Source organism: Dama dama, chromosome 27, assembly GCF_033118175.1.
Source record: "Dama dama isolate Ldn47 chromosome 27, ASM3311817v1, whole genome shotgun sequence".
Classification (NCBI taxonomy): domain Eukaryota; kingdom Metazoa; phylum Chordata; class Mammalia; order Artiodactyla; family Cervidae; genus Dama; species Dama dama.
This window is the reverse complement of record NC_083707.1, coordinates 46,560,656-46,577,808: the sequence shown is the minus strand read 5'-3', so window position 1 is coordinate 46,577,808 and position 17,153 is coordinate 46,560,656. Positions and strand designations below refer to the sequence as shown.

At 45.9% G+C, this 17,153-nt stretch overlaps 1 protein-coding gene across 2 annotated transcripts in view; it reads left to right on the top strand.

Moving 5' to 3' along the window:
- LOXHD1 (lipoxygenase homology PLAT domains 1) overlaps positions 1 to 17,153 on the top strand; it is a 192,001-nt gene that overhangs the window by 153,965 nt on the left and 20,883 nt on the right. For both annotated transcript variants that reach the window (XM_061130885.1, XM_061130884.1), the window contains 4 exons: positions 811 to 938; positions 6,279 to 6,396; positions 7,309 to 7,483; positions 8,979 to 9,164. In XM_061130885.1, coding sequence (XP_060986868.1) covers positions 811 to 938; positions 6,279 to 6,396; positions 7,309 to 7,483; positions 8,979 to 9,164 — 607 coding nt within the window. The remainder of the gene's footprint in view (positions 1 to 810; positions 939 to 6,278; positions 6,397 to 7,308; positions 7,484 to 8,978; positions 9,165 to 17,153) is intronic.

Below are 17,153 nucleotides of genomic sequence, written 5' to 3'. Positions count from 1 at the left end.
CTTGGGGAAGGCACCACGCTGAAGGGAGTGGGCCGTTCTCGCCTCCTCTGGTAGAGACAAAGAGAACACACCCTCTTTGGAGCAAACCTCAGGCCAAAGGGCAAAACTCCAGTCTAAAGTGAAAAGCACCTACCGTAGGTGGCTGGCCCACCTCACAAGCAAAAGGAGGCAGAGGTCCCTCAACCGTCAGCCCCGACACACTCCCCATCACCGATGTGCAGGGTGTGAGCTGGCTGCGACACATAGGAGGGACAGTCCCCCAGAACTACTGCAGCCCCTTGATGCCAGGTCCAGAGTGGGCACCAAGGCGAGGTGTCTGTAGCTCTCACAGCTCTGCCTCATGCGTATCTCTGTTTACAGAGCGGAGGCAGAGGCTGGAGAGGGTGGGACATCTGCCCAGGTTCCCCAGCTAGCAGGGGATGGCCCTGGGGTTCCAGTGGCGCCCTGCATGGCCCCAAAAGCCACTGTCCAGCCAACACACGCTGCTGGCATGAACACACTTAGGTCGGGCTTCTACGAATAAGGAGATCGGTTAATGCTGGGGCGATCGGTCACGTTCCTACTCCACACATGTTCTCTCTCAGAAATTGAACTCCTCTCCAGCCCTGAGCTGGGCACAGCTGGGGACAGGGTCAGTGACACGGCCTGGCTCTTGCTCTCCAGACACGGTTGGTTAGAGGGAGGGATCTTTTCAGAGCCGTGGAGCTTGGAGGACGTGTTCTTTTGCCGCGGTGAGAGTGAAGTATAATAAATCGCCGGGGGTGGTGGTTGAGGCCAAAGCCCAGGATTTGCATCCCTCTCGCGTGACAGGTACTCTACGAAATGACGGTTTGGACAGGGGACGTGGTGGGCGGTGGCACCGACTCCAACATCTTTATGACCCTCTATGGCATCAACGGCAGCACAGAGGAAGTGCAGCTGGACAAGAAGAAGGCCAGGTATCTGGACGTGGACTGTGCCCCTTGCCCCTTTGCCCCTCCACACACCCAATCCTTCACCCTCCAGCCCCATCCTGCCTTCAACCAGACTATCCTCTGATTCTCCCCTCATCCGCTGGAGACTTCCAGCCTCCACGCTTCTGTGGGAACTCTGCTTATCTTATGCCGCTTGTGTCTGGGGGGATCCGATGAGAAGAGTTTTGGTGTCTCTTCTCTTAGCACTCGTATGCTCTTATTATGCAACTCCTGTTTCCTCCTGGAATTCTCTCCTGAGCAGGTCTCCCCTGATAGTGATTGTAATAATGGTTAACATTCAATGAGCACCTACTCCCTGCCAGGCTCCATTGTAAGTGCTCTCTGTCTCTATCTCTCTCTATATAGAGACAGAGCGAGTTAATATATATACATATAATGATATTTATATTAACTATAATAATAATGCAATTATATATATCAACTCACAACAAATAAAGTGCCTGAGGCATAGAAAGGTGAAGTAACTAACGCCCCAAGATCACTCAGGTAGTCAGCAGGGAAGCTGGGATTTGAACTCATGTAATTGTGGAAATGGAGGTCAAATGAGAACAGAGGCTGTATCTTTCCAGCTTGCTACAGCAAGAGTGTGAGCACCATCACTCGGTTTGGCAGAGGCCCAAGGCTCTCAGGATCCTGGAAAAGCTTCAGAGTGCAGCATTATTGGAGGCCTGGGAGAACTGGAGGAGAGCTAACTAGAATCGAGGCAGCTCATGTGATTGGATTCAGTTCAGTCGCTCAGTCGTGTCCGATTCTTTACGACCCCATGGACTGCAGCACTCCAGGTTTCCCTGTCCATCACCAGCTCCCGGAGCTTACTCAAACTCATGTCCATCGGGTCACTGATGTCATCCAACCATCTCATCCTCTGTTGTCCCCTTCTCCTCTCGCCCTCAATCTTTCCCAGCATCAGGGCCTTTTCCAATGAATCAGTTCTTCACATCAGGTGGCCAAAGTATTGGAGTTTCAGCTTCAGCATCAGTCCTTCCAATGAATATTCAGGACTGATTTCGTTGAGAATTGACTGGTTGGATCTCCTTGCAGTCCAAGGAACTCTCAAGAGTCTTCTCCAACACCACAGTTCGAAAGCATCAATTTTTTGGTGCTCAGCTTTCTTTATAGTCCAATTCTCACATCCATACATGACTACTGGAAAAACCATAGCTTTGACTAGACGGACCTTTGTTGATAAAGTAATGTCTCTGCTTTTTAATATGCTGTCTAGGTTGGTCATGGCTTTTCTTCCAAGTACCAAGCGTCTTTTAATTTCATGGCTGCAGTCACCATCTGCAGTGATTTTGGAGTCCAAAAAGTCTCTTACTATTTCCATTGTTTCCCCATTTATTTGCCATGAAGTGATGGGACCGGATGCCATGCTCATAGTTTTCTGAATGTTGAGTGATTGGATAGGGGAGTGTCTTTGGATTTCTCTAATTGGTCTTGAGTCGGGAGTGGGGGAAAATCAGGAAGGCAGATTTGACTGAGTCCTGAGCGTCGTGGGCCTCCTGCTGGCAAGGCTGCTGTCTGGCGGCCTGGGATGGCTGCTGCAGAGCCAATGGGCAGAGCTCTGTTATCCTCTCGGGTCTGTCTGTGGTCAGCCTCCTCACTCTCTCAGTCTTCACCTCTATGCTTTGACCTAATCTCCAACCCAGCCCCAAATCCTTGGAATTTCTCGGGTTAATTATCCCACGCCGACATTCCACCTTCCTTTAGAGATGTACATAATTGCTGGTGGGAGAGATAGACACTTCTTTTCTGGTAGTATCTAAACTCCAAAAATGTTTCTGAAAGTCACACCATTCTATAAATGCTTTGAGGCACCTTGTGAAAGAATTTTATTTTTCTGAATTAAGATTTATTCTGTGAGAAGAGCCATCATTTCTTAAATACACTGGTTTGCAAGCTCAAGTCTCTTACCCAAAATATAGCCTGCTTTATTTCATTTGCAAGTGGCCCAGTGTTTGGCCTGTGTCTTGGAATCCTTGTTACAGATGTCAGCCTCTCAACCTGGGGACTCGGACAGTGAGACCCTCTGGGTTTGTGTCATTCTCTCGGCTTAGTGCTGTGCAAAGAGGTCCTCCCAAGAAATGGCACATGGCCAGAGTGGAGGTGGGAATGGGCGTGTGTCACACAGAAGGCATTGGGTGGGTTTGCCTGCTGCAGCGCCCCTGTTTTAAAATACTGCACCCCAGAGGTTAAACTTGATAGCCATTCCCTCAACCCCTCTCCCCAGTTGAAGTCCCCAACTTGTCATCTTGCCAGTTTGGGGGAAACTGTTCACAACTAATTCACTTTGAGATGGTGGTGAATTGATGTGGCATTCAAAGAAAGAAAAAAAAAAAAAAAAGATACCCTCAAAAGGAAATGCTTAAACCTAAGGAATATGTCTCTAACAGTGGAATCTGAGGCAATCTCTAACAGAGATAGGGATTACTTTTAGGCAAAGAGATGTTTTTCTCTAGAGGAAATTAAGTGCCTGTAAGGAATCATCCCGAGGCCCAGTGGAAACCCCATGAACTAGGAAATTTTTTGGTCTGGAAGCAAACCAGATTCTCAGAGCTCTGTTGGGTTTGCCCTTCAGAATGGCCCCTGGCTTCCACTACCTACAAATCTTCCCAGCTTCTTGGCAATGTCTAAAACTCTTCCATTAAAAACTTGCCCTTGCAGCCTAAGGCTTTGGGCCTGGTTAGCCTCAGGCTGTCCTCCGTCACGGAGACCACTGAGTGAGTGGCTGCTGGGCCCTTTCCCAAGGACATTCTTTGATGGGTGGAGAACAGAAGGAAAGCAGAACAGGGAGGGAGGGAGAGGCAGCGAGAGCTGCTGAGCTCCTTGGGGTGGGAGAGCAGGGCACAGCCTGGGCCACTTCAGCAGCCCGTCCTTCTGAGCCAGAGGCAAGGGCACGTGGCTCAGGGGTTGGCCACTTGTCCAGCAGTGGCCCCTCAACGTGGGAGCCCTCCCGCATGTCAATGGCGTTGTCTTGAGAGGGTGTGGGGAAGCAGGAAAGAGCTGGCTGGTGAGTCGTAGAGGGATGAAGTTCCCTTGAGGGGGTTCCCTTTAGGATGTGGGCCTTTTACTCTGAGGAGACAGGGTCTACCAGGTGTAATCAGGATTTAGCCTGCAATGAAGGATTAGGGGGAAAGTATAACCCAGGCTTCAGTTTTCTAAAAGAAAAAGTTTATTTCTCTCCCCCTTTTCCTTACACCTGCTCAACCATAAAATCTCCATAAAGGGGAGATTGTTGGTTAAATTCAAATGGTGACAATTAAAGAAAAAGATGAAGTGAAGAATTCTAACGTTCCTTTGGTCTCCAACATTATACACCAGCAAGAGTAAGGAATGAATGAGCTGAAAGATTATTTGACAGAACCTCCACTTTGTGAGATGAGCTTGAGGGGAGTTTCTGAGAACTGCCTTCTAGTTTCTACATGACCGGGAGACAGATAATTTGAACTAGAGCAGGAGGAATTTAGGCCAGACTTCTGGGAGAGTGTTTTTACTTCTAATAGTCGCAAAGTGCACAAAGCAAGTTATCAGAAGGGATTAGGCCTCTGTTCCACTGCCTTGAAGACAAGGAGTAGTTAGTTTTCAGTTTGCAGCATTTGCAGTTCTAGCTCCCACTGGCTGTGGCCTCTGTTTTTAAAAAATATGTTTTGCTCAAGGAAGCATAAAATTGCCATGCAGCGCCATATCTTCAGTGATACCTGTGTTACCCCCAGGGGCTTATCAGCAGCAGCGTCTGGAATCAGTGAGCAGTGGAGCAATGTCAGCACTGAAGGTCGCATTATGCATGCAGCGCTGAGAGAAGAGCAGTAGAAATAAAGATAGAGCATCTCTGAGATGATGCGGTCATTTTCGGGAGAAAAGCAGTAATAGCAGCAAAAGCAATGTCACCTGCTGTTTTACAGTTATTAGTAGTGTTATCCAACCAAGGGCCAATGCATTCAATTGTGCACATCACTTCAGTTCAGTTCAGCCGCTCAGTCGCATCCAACTCTTTGCAACCCCATGGACTGCAGCATGCCAGGCTTCCCTGTCCATCACCAACTCCCAGAGCTTGCTCTAACTCATGTCGATCAAGTCAGTGATGCCATCCAACCATCTCATCCTCTGTTGTCCCCTTCTCCTCTCACCCTCAATCTTTCCCAGCATCAGGATCTTTTCCAATGAGTCAGTTCTTCACATCAGGTGGCCAAAGTACTGGAGTTTCAGCTTCAGCATCAGTCCTTCCAATGAGTATTCAGGACTGATTCCCTTTAGGATGGACTGGTTGGATCTCCTTGCAGTCCAAGGGACTCTCAAGAGTCTTCTTCAACACCACAGTTCAAAAGCATCAATTTTTTGGTGCTCAGCTTTCTTTATTGTCCAAATCTCATATCCATACATGACTACTGGAAAAACCATAGCTTTGACCAGACAGATGTTTGTTGACAAACTAATGTCTCTGCTTTTTAGTATGCTGTCTAGGTTGGTCATAGCTTTTCCTCCAAGGAGCAAGCATCTTATAATTTCATGGCTGCACTCACCATCTGCAGTGATTTTGGAGTCCAAAAAGTCTCTTATGTTTCCATCATTTCCCCATCTATTTGCCATGAAGTGATGGGATGCCATGAAGTGAAGATGCCATGATTTTCATTTTTTGAATGTTGAGTTTTAAGCCAACTTTTTCATTCTCCTCTTTCACTTTCATCAAGAGGCTCTTTAGTTCTTCTTCACTTTCTGAAAGGTGGTGTCCTCTGTGTATCTGAAGTTATTGATATTTCCCCCAGCAATCTTGATTCCAGCTTGTGCCTCCTCCAGCACTGTGCATATTGTATACAAAAAGAAAAATGTGAATGGTACTGCCTAGAGTTGTGCAGTGCACAGCCTGCCCCACCACTCATGGCAGCCACGTCACTCATAGAGTCACACTGCAAGCTTTGCAAGTGTGGGATTCTTTTCACATTTTAAATTGATTTCACATCCATTTGGCCCTCATAACAGTTTTATGAGATTGCAGGGACAGTGTTATTTTCCCCAGACTACAAATGAGGAGACCTAGTCCCAGAGAGGAACTGGGACTGTTCTACATCATTAACACAATGAGATTAGGACCCAGAACTGGTAGCTCTTGATTCAGGGCCATTTCTACCAGCAATTCACTCAACCCAGGCTTTCGAGGACAACTCTGGGTGCAAGAGACAGGCTACTGGGGAGTCACTGGGAGCTGAGAGGCCTCTTCTCTCCTTACCCCGAATCTGTCCTTACCGTGGCCTCCCCCCCTCACCATGGCCAGCCTCCCTCCTTCGTGCCCCTCCTCTCCACCCCCAGATTTGAGCGGGAGCAGAATGACACCTTCATCATGGAGATCCTGGACATTGCCCCATTCACCAAGATGAGGATCCGAATTGATGGCCTGGGCAGCCGGCCCGAGTGGTTCCTAGAGAGGGTAACACGGCTGGACCTTCACCCTCTCTTCCTCCCACTGCCCACCCCTACTTCCTCTCCTTTGGGTTGTCAGTGGGGCTTGTTAACATGCAAATGTCACCTTAGAAGGTTGTTACCTGAGTCTGCCCCAGATAATATGCCCCTAGGTGTGAATTAATCAGGGAACGTAGTTTTATTTATTTGTATCCAGTCAAAACTGAATGAACTGCCAGGGAATACAGCCTGCCTGGTCAGTGTAATGTGGACAGAGACCGGTGTGAGCTTCCTGGAGGGAGCGCGCTGGGAGGAGTGAGAGGAGGAGCAGCAGGACCTGGGAGCGAGGCTCCCACGGTGGGAACCTGAGGCAGACGGCGGGAGGCTCCCGGTGCCCCCATGGTCTCAGTGAGCGGGCTGCCTCTTCTTCTCTGAGCCTCCCTCTCATCCCTTATCCATCAAAGGCCATCTGTCCCAAGTCCCCTGAGGCTCTGCTCCCCTGTTCAGTCTTTAGCAGACTTTACTTGAGCCAATAATACAGTGTTCCCTCCAAGGACAATCTGGCGACCTTGGGTCCACAGTGCTGGGGGAGTCTGTGGCTGAAGGTGGTTTGGTTGGTCTATTTTTATGTCGTTAACTCAGCAGACATTCCTGGTGCACAGTGATAGGCCCTCCTTGGAAATATATTTACATGAATTGCCCACTTCCAGCTTGCCAAGTAAAGCTAGTCACGGCAGGAGCTTCAGACTCTGTGCCAGGCCCGCGGGGTAGGGTCTTGTCCTGGAGAGGACCCTTTCCTCGTGTCTCGAGTCTAAGTCAGAAGTTGTCTCAGGCCTGGGATAGTGGGTTCCAGGGTCCAGACGAGGGGGCCGCCTTAGTGGGCAGGCGGTTGGTGGAGGTGAGGGAGGTGTTCACACCCTGGCCACTCCCCCACACCCAGATCCTCCTGAAGAACATGAACACGGGAGACCTGACCATGTTCTACTATGGAGACTGGCTGTCCCAGCGGAAGGGCAAGAAGACGCTGGTGTGCGAGATGTGTGCCGTCATCGATGGGGAGGAGATGATGGAGTGGACGTCCTACACCGTCTCAGTGAAGACCAGTGACGTCCTGGGTGAGTCGGAGGTGGGGCACTCCCTTCTGTGTTCACTGCCCACTCACCCTGCCCTTCTCAGATTCTGGCTCAGGTCCTGAGCTCGGGTCAAGGCATTTTTCTTTGGTTAGCCTTTCAAAAGTAAGGCCAACTCATTTCTGCAGTGTCACCTTCTACAAAGTATCCCTCCCCATGACTGATGTGGCTCTGTCCTTTCTGCATCAGGAAAATGGGAGAAAACTGCAGGCGTTTGGCTCAGAGGCCGTCAGTCCTCTGCTGCCTCCTGAAACCCCTCACCCAGGTGCTGCCCAGCATGGTGCCCTTGGGCCCCCTCCCACGTCCCTGTGCTTGGCCACCATCTTCTGTGCCGGCTTTGGCCTGGGATCTTAGGATACAATAAGTCCGTGAGCCCACGTGTGAGTGACATTCGAGTGAGCAGTGACAGTGAGGCTGTGACAGAGGCTGGCACCTTCCCTAGCCGGAGATCAGGGGCAAAAACCAGGGAGGGCTTCCCAGAGGTGGTGCCAAAGTGCAGCCAGAAAGACAAACAGAAGCCAGTGAGGCAGATGGGACCCCAGAGGAAGGGCCTTCCAAGCAAAAGCACCAAGGCATGCAGAGGCCTGCAGCTGCCTCCCTCCCCTCAACCAGTTCTGTCCCCTGGGAGCTGGTGCAAGGACCCTGCAAACTCACTCACACTACCTGTAAGTGGTAGTGATGGATCCTTGGTTGGTGCTGCTAGCTCACACTTTCAACAGGGAAGCTCTCCCAGCACAGTGATAGGCATCTCTTGCAAATGAAGCCAAAGAAATGAAGCTTTCCTAAATTGGCAGCTCAGGCATACATGTTGGGTCAAAACAGCTGGCAAGGCACCAGATTTGTGGTACTTCCTTTCTTCCTAAGAAAGAAGACTTTGCCCTCTTTGCTCAAAGTTCCAAGTGTTCACTCATTTTCAAGTCCCTCATCCCTTCATGATATGCTCTCAGAAAGTAATAAGCTCATTGATAACCATGGGGTATGTATCAGAAAAGTTTCAAGGGGTCACATCTCCCAGAAGCCTTTTCTTTCCAACTGGGTCACTGCTTTTCTTTGGCTTAACCAGAGAATGTGTAGCTCTAGCATAGAATGTCAACCAGAGGCAGATGTGGGAACAAGGAACTTTCACATTGTACAGGAAGGAGTTTATTTCTAAACTGTAAAGCCAGTCTACATGGCATGCCTTTAAGGATGGGTATATTTCTGCAGAATACATGAGTTCTTGTACCAAACCATCCACGCTTGCTAACCAGGACCGCAGTTAACCCAACAGCATTTACAAGGCTCAAATGTAAGACAAAGGATAGAGTTGTAGACCTGGAGCCCCAGGACACTAACCAGCCCTTTCTGACCTGATCCCTGACCTTGATGACTCTGAACTTGCCCACGTGCACCCCTGGCTCCTCCCAGGATCCCAAGAGTGAGACCAGAGCAAGAGGGCTGTGAGTCAGAGAGGCCAGAGCCCTTGTCTTGTGCACCCCAGGAGCTGGCACCGATGCCAACGTGTTCATCATTATCTTCGGGGAGAACGGGGACAGCGGGACCCTGGCCCTGAAGCAGTCGGCCAACTGGAACAAGTTCGAGCGGAACAGCACCGACACGTTCAACTTCTCTGACATGCTGAGCCTGGGCCACCTCTGCAAGCTGAGAGTTTGGCATGACAACAAAGGTAGCTCAAGGTCAGGGTGGAGGGAGGGCAGGCCTCAGCTCTTCACCTAAGCCCCTGCCCATCTCTCTGGCAGCATGTGGACCCTTCCACCCCAGGGTGGCAGGAAACCACAAACAGTAGATTGCTACCATTTTGATGTTTCCATCAGTTAGAAGAGCCAGTGTTTCGGGACAAATTGCAGTTCCTCCTGCTCCACACCCCCCACCCCAGGGTAATGAGTAGCTCTTACTTTTTCTGTGATATCAGGGCATTAATTCTTCTTAGCTCAGACATTAAAATTAAGAGGAGGGGGGAAAAGGGCTATATCACCAAAGTCCCTTCACATGAATTTTCCATAAAGGATTATGCTTGTTTAATTATATTAGCAAATCTAAACTTAGTCAAATTCACTTATAAATATGAATGATGGGATAGGATATAAGCCAAACAAGAAATTTATCTTGAAAATGCCGAAGGAATACTTTGTTACATCTGTAGTTGTGATGAAGCTCATGTTCAATATTTCTTTCGTTACCACTTTGTTGTCTTCAGGCCACTATGAACATTTTTTTTCTGGCTTTGAGCCATTATGTTATACATTATATAATTGGAACAGAGTTGTTAACTACTAAATGTCACCTCCTTAAGACACATTATTTTCTTGATTTATGCCATTCTAACTCACCCTCTTGTCTTCCATTGAAACTGGCTTTGACAAGGCAATTCACTCAAATCCTTCTCCAGTCTTCTCTGAGTCCGCCCCCCCCCCCCCACCCCATGAGTGGCCCAGAGGTGTCCTGAGTGTTGTATTGTCCTTACTTCTTTAGATCCTGGCAGAGAACCAATATATCTGTCATGGTGATGATGAAGCCTAATTTGGCAGCTTTAATATGCGCTAAATAATTTAAAATGTTTTCCATAACATGGGATAAGCTCTGATTAAGCACAGAGAAAGTTCTCATTCTTAAGAGCAATAAAATAATGAAGATTTGCACAATCCTCAACTTTCACATCTCAGTGTACCCACTCAGTCATTCATTGAGGGAACATTTACAGCATTCGCTATGTGCCTAGTGCTCTGTTAAGTATAAAAGATACAAACATTTGACCTTTGTGACTGTCTTATGGATTCTTGCTCTTTTCTACAACTAAGGAATATTGAGGCCCTGTGAGGTTTGAACAACTTACTCAGAAACACACAGCAAGAAATAGACATAACCGAAACTCAAATCCAGGTGTTCTGAGGCCTATTCTAGTAGACTATGCTGTGGGCCAGCCCATCCTGCTGGTTCCCTTCTGCCCAGCCGCTGGGCTGACGGGTCAGAAAAGAAAAGATGCAGAGATGAGGGCAGTTTCTTCTACCTCTGGTCACTATGTCCCCCATACACGTTGTCAGGGCAGCGGGGGAGGGTGTCTTCTCCAGAGAAGTGAGAGGAGACGCTTGTTCCTCTCCTGTCCATTCATTGTCCTTACAAGTCTATGGAAAGAAACGTATTTGCAAAGTATTCTCAGAATATCCCTAATGAATCTCTACTCTTTCCTAACAAAGAAACAAAACAAGATCCCTGAATTCTTTCTCACCCTCTCATTATCCGTTATGATTGTCTTAGAATTAGTAGGAGGTGGGCTGGTAGCTGAAAGTCTGACAATTATGAATCAGATTTATTAAGATCATCTTTTGCCCCAGAGAATTCAAAAGATCAGGATAAGCCGCTGCCCATGCCACTCGACAAATGAGTGTCAGGACAATCACTTCAGTGTTTGATCAGGCTGCCATTGGCTCGGTAAAAGCACTGAGCCCCATTGTGTGTCTAATTAGAGTGATTTGACAGACCATATTGATGAGGGTGGGTAGAGATGAGGTCTGTCTACCCTAACATCCATGCATACAGTTTCCTGTTGCAATGTCCACACCAGAAGCAAACCACTGTTTAGAAAGTTTATTCCCAGGAAGTGTGCCCCTTCCCTAATCAGAAAGAAGCACATTTTACTTCTGCACTAATACACTTACTGGCAAGGCATTACTTTTGAGGGCAGGGGCCTTGCCTCATTCATATTCATCTTCATAAAAGTGCCGATGGCAGAGTGGAAACTCATTTAAATCTTAACTTAGTGGAAACTCCATGCCTTCCCATCCCCAGGAGAGAGCTGTGAAATACCAAGACCACAGCCCCTACCTCAGAAGCAACAGAGAAGCAAAGAGACTAGAACCTTGAGAAGGAAGAAATATTATTCCCAATGAGACTGAACAATCCCCTCAAGGTTTAACCACAAGATGGGATCAGAGGTCAAGCAGCTTTTTGATCACCTCCTGGTCAGGTCAGAGAACTGGGTAGGGGAGAATATCATGTAGACCATGATGACCTCCCTCACTTTTCTAAGAAGGGAAGACAATGTTAGGGCCATTTTTGTTTAGGGCCACTTTTAATATGAAGATTTCACTCTTCATATTAAAGTGAGGGTGAAGGGATGACCAGAAAGACTGAGAATGCCCTTATTAAAGATCACAGTTCCAACTAAACACTCTATAGTCTTTGGACTCATATATCTGCCCAGGGTACTGACTTCTCTCCAGCTTCTCTCAACTCTGGACTTGGTCACTTGTTTCTAGGGTCTCCATCTTGGAGACTGACTATTTTCAAATTGGACTGTTATAGATTTCTCTCAAGTTTGGCAAAATGGTTCAAACTGCCATACATTTCATCTTCAAGTCACAGCAATAAAAGACGGATAATTGTTGATCCAAGATAAAAGTTCATCTCTGTCTCCTCCTTCAAAAGCTGCTATCTCGAACTCCACGTTATCTAACTCCACCTGACTAAACACCTGACAGCCTACTGGTTCTTTGTCGCTTGGATGACTGTTCCTGTTGCTGCCCACACCTTCAAAATCTGCCTTATTCCTTCTCAATCTGTTTCTCATCACAGACTTTCCAGAGTTCTCTTGGGCACTTGTGTTCTATGTTGTATCCCTCCTTCCGTACTATCTAGGAAAGCAAAGACTGACATATTTGAGAAAAATGTTCCAGAAATTCAAGCAGTAACATTTCATGAGTCAGGGATAATGTTTGTTTTTAGTTATGTCTATGTATCCCTCCTTTGGGGCTTCCCAGGTGGCTCAGTGGTAAAGAATCCACCTGTCAATGCAGAAAACACAGATGACATGGGTTTGATCCCTGGGTTGGGAAGATCTCCTGGAGTAGGAAATGGCAACCTGTTCCAGTATTCTTGCCTGGAAATTTCCGTGGACAGAAGAGCCTGGTGCACTATAGTCCATGGGGTCCCAAAGAGTCAGACATGACTGAGCATGCACACCACCCATTGTCCATTCATCATAGCTTTGCTCTATAAAGTTGCTGTAAACACTGAACCACTGCTGCTAAGAAAAACACAAGGTTAGATTCCTGCAATCCTCTGGTCACGCATTTCCATCAGCCAATCAATACATAACCTTGTTTTGTGTTAGGGAAGGGGCTTTCCTTGTGGCTCAGACAGTAAAGTATCTGCCTGCAATACAGGAGGCCCAGGTTCGATCCCTGGGTTGGGAAGATCACCAAAGAAGGGAATGGCAACCCACTCACTATTCTTGCCTGGAGAATCCCATGGACAGAAGATCCTGGCGGGTTACAGTTAATAGGGTCACAAAGAGTCAGAGCAACAAACACACACTGTTTAAAGACACTTCATATGGTGTATATTGTTGATTTATTAACAGTGAACTCATGGCCATCAACACTATTGATGAAGATAAAGGAAAGTTATGTGGCAAATCTATTTTCTCTGTAAGGCACATCACAGCCTTCTTACACTTAGAAACACTAGACAGTTCTTTAGCACTATAACATAAAAAAGTAAAAAAAAAAAAAAAAAAACTCACAGCACTAAGTAGATGACAGAAACACTTGTTCATAGTGTGAGAGCTGAAAGAGGAGTCAGAGCACCATCTTGTTTAACTTCAACTGGCAACATGTGAATCAGACAGTGCAGGTCTTTTGCTGCTCTGCGAATGTCTGTGAATAACTGTGAAAAGACTGTGAGCATTGATTTTAGAGCTACACATAAATTTTATCAAGTAGGTAAATTTACAAATATGGATACAGAAATAATAAGGTTCAAGTTGATCTGTTTTTGAAAAGACAATATTTGAGCTAAGGCCTAAATAATTTATAGGAGTAGACATTTGGTGAGGTGTGGTGTTTATCAAAAATGAAGTGTGTTTGAGGCAGAATGAACAGAAAACATAAAAGCCCTAAAATATAGGAAAGACTGATATGTTTCAGAAATGAAAGCATAGTTCAGAATGATGACAAAATAAGGAATGGGAGTGGGATCTAGAAAGTAGACAAGAATTGGGCCATGCAAGGTATTATAAGCCTTGTCAAGGATTGGGTCTTTATCCTAATTGTCCTGAGAAGCCATCAAAGGATCTCAGAACAGTAGTCATGTGGGGAAGATTATCATAGTGTCTGTGGGGGATAGGTTAGATGCAAAAGAAAACAAACTTCAAAAGATTGGCTAACAGATGATGGGAGATAACTATGTCCTGCACAATGATGGTAGCAGTGGGGAATAAAATGTAGAAAGATCTGAGAAATGCTTAAGGCAGAGGGCTTATTGAAGGATTGGCTAAGAAGGAAAGTTGAGGCAAGAATGGTAAGGCTGCTGGAGGAGCTGCTTCATCCTGACATGTTTAATTTAAAGTCAAAATTTAAATTTAAAGTCAAAATTTAGATGTCTGGGAGACATCTAGGAGTGATGGCTAGTAACAGTTGGGTCTGGAGCTCAGGAATCAAACTAGTTGGGAGATACTGATCTGAGATATGAATGCAGAGGAATTACTGAAGCCATGAGAGTGAGGAAATGAAGCTTCAGAAAAACAAGAGTGACTGACCAAGAGCAGATTCCTGAGAATCCCTATGTTTGAGGTTAGAGAATAGAAGGGAAGGCAGAGGAGGAGGAGGAGGAAAGGGGGAGGAAAATGGGTTGCCTCAACATTTTTTTTACTTCCTAAAGGAACGTGTTGGGGGAGATGGACCCTACTTATGGAACTATTGAGGACTGTTCACTGACCATGAAACCCCAAAATGTGGTGTCTTGGTTCATGATGCCATAGTTTCCTGGGCATAAATTTAATAAAGAAGCTATGAAACCACATTTGTTTTCAAATAACAAAGCAATTTAAACTATTTTAAATGTTTATTTCTTCTTAGCAAATTCCCAGAATCCCTTATTGAGAAATTTTGTTATGCAGCCAAACATTTAAGTCACCGTAACAGGGAGAAAAGAGGGGAAGATAAACAGTCTTCTGTCATCTGTGGATTCATGTTTATAAGATACAAATGTTCATCACTGCCTCCTAAGTACTCCTCCTCACCTCCCACACACAAAATGTCAGGGAAACTTTCTCACCAATCTCACTGTCTTTGTTTGCTGGTCCTTTTTGAAATGTGTAATTGCCTTTTTGTTCCTGATTCTTCCAGTCCATCCAGTGAATGGTATGATACATATGAATTTGAAGCAATGAGAAGTCTCCAAGATGAACATCCATTTAAAAAAGTTTTCTTTTCACTCTCTTCTCTTTCCTAGCTCTGCCATGATTACATCTCCCTGTTGAGGATGAACAAACTCTTTGATGTACTAACCTCCTCACTGAAAGTTCTTCCTATTGCTTTACCTTGCTTAAGCCCTCTCCCAGAATAGTCATCGTATTTGTAACTACATGCTCAGTCTGGCTCCTTTACTTAACTAGTAGCTCCATGAGTACCATTGTCATATTCTTTACTTTTCCCTAATGCCCCTCACACTGCCTGTAACGCAGTGGGGGCTTAATATAGAATTTATTTAATACCTCTGTTTCAAGCCCTCATATACCAACCCTGTTTTCTTATGCCTCTACCACAGGGAACCCACATTTCTTCTGGATCAAGGTTTTTCCTTGCGTCTTAATACTTTCAAAAAGTGGGTCCTGGTCATGAATTTCAAGGTCATCACTAGGTCCTCCAACAATGGCTTCTCCCACTCCTTGGACACTATGCATATATCTAGACTTTCTCAGTTTTCTACTTTCATTTTCCTTCTCTGCAAAAACTCTACACTCAAATTTATCTCATCCATGTCAAAACCCTGGAAGGAAAGGGGGGCAGTTCAGCACCTTGGACAGCTCTAAAGCTATCCACCCATCATTTCTTGCTACTACTTTGGTTTAGTTTGGCCTTGAAGTACAGAATGAAGCAGGGTTTTGTCAACAGAACACACTGGTCATAGCAAACACCCCCTTCCAACAACACAAGAGACAACTCTACACATGGACATCACCAGACAGTCAATACTGAAACCAAATTGATTATATTTTTTGCAGCTGAAGATGGAGAAGCTCTATACAGTCAGCAAAAACAAGACTTGGACCTGACTGTGACTCATATTATGAGCTCCTTTTTGCAAAATTCAGACTTAAATTGAAGAAAGTAGGGAAAAACACTAGACCATTCATGTATGACTTAAATCAAATCCCTGTGATTATACAGTGGAGGTGACAAATAGATTCAAGGGATTAGATCTGGTATACAGAGTGCCTGAAGAACTATGGGCAGAGGTTCATAACATTGTAAAGGGGGTGGTGACCAAAACCATCCCCAAGAAAAAGAAATACAAGGCAAAGTGGTTGTCCGAAGAGGCTTTACAAATAGCTGAGAAAAGAAGAGATGTAATAGGCAAGGGAGAAAGGGAAAGATACCCAACTGAATGCAGAGTTCCAAAAAACAGCAAGGAGAGATAAGAAAGCCTTCTTAAGTGAACAAAGCAAAGAAATAGAGGGAAACGATAGAATAGGAAACACTGGAGATCTCTTCAGGAAAATCTGAGATATCAAGGGAACATTTCAGGCAAGGATGGGCACAATAAAGGACAGAAACAGTAAGGACCTTACAGAAAGAGAAAAGATTAAGAAGAACTGGTAAGAATACACAGAAGAATGATATAAAAAATTCTTAATGACCCAGATAACCATGATAGTGTGGTCACTAATCTAGAGTCAGACATGCTGGAGTGTGAAGTCAAGTGGGCCTTCGGAAGCATTACTACAAACAAAGCTAGTGGAGGTGATGGAATTCCAGCAGATCTATTTCAAATCCTAAAAGATGATGCTGTTACAGTGCTGCACTTGATATGTTGGCAAATGTGGAAAACTCAGTAGTGGCCACAGGACTGGAAAAGCTCAGTTTTCATTTCAATCCCAAAGAAGGGTGATGCCAAGGAATGTTCAAACTACTGCACAATTACTCTCATTTCACATGCCAGCAAGCTTATATTCAAAATCCTTCAAGCTAGCCTTCAGCAGTGGGTGAACCGAGAACTTCCAGATGTGCAAACTGAGTTTAGAAAAGGCAGAGGAACCAGAGATCAAATTGCCAACATCGCTGGATCATAGAGAAAGCAAGGGAGTTCCAGGAAGACATTTACATCTGCTTCATTGGTTATGCTAAAGCCTTTGCCTGTGTAGATCACAACAAACCATGGAAAATTCTGATGGGAATACTGTAACACCTTACTTGTCTCCTGAGATACCTGTATGCAGGTCAAGAAGCAACAGTTAGAACGGGACATGGAACAGCGGACTGGTTCAAAATTCAGGAAGGATTATGACAAGGCTGTATATTGTCATGCTGCTTATTTAATTTGTGTGAAGGTTGTGCATGCCTACCAAGTTACTTCAGTCACGTCCGACTCTTTGTGACCCTGGACTGTAGCCTGCCAGGCTCCTCTGTCTGTGCGACTCTTCAGGCAAGAATACTGGAGTGGGCCGCGGGCCCTCCTTCAGGGGATCTTCCCAACCCAGGGATCAAACCCGTGTCTCCTGTGGCTCCTGCATTGCAGGTCGATTCTTTCCCTGCTGAGCCACCGCAGAAGCTCTATATGCAGATTACATCATACAATGCCAGGCTGGATTTATCACAAGCTAGAATCAAAATTGCTGGGAGAAATATCAGCAACCTCAGATATGCAGATGATACCA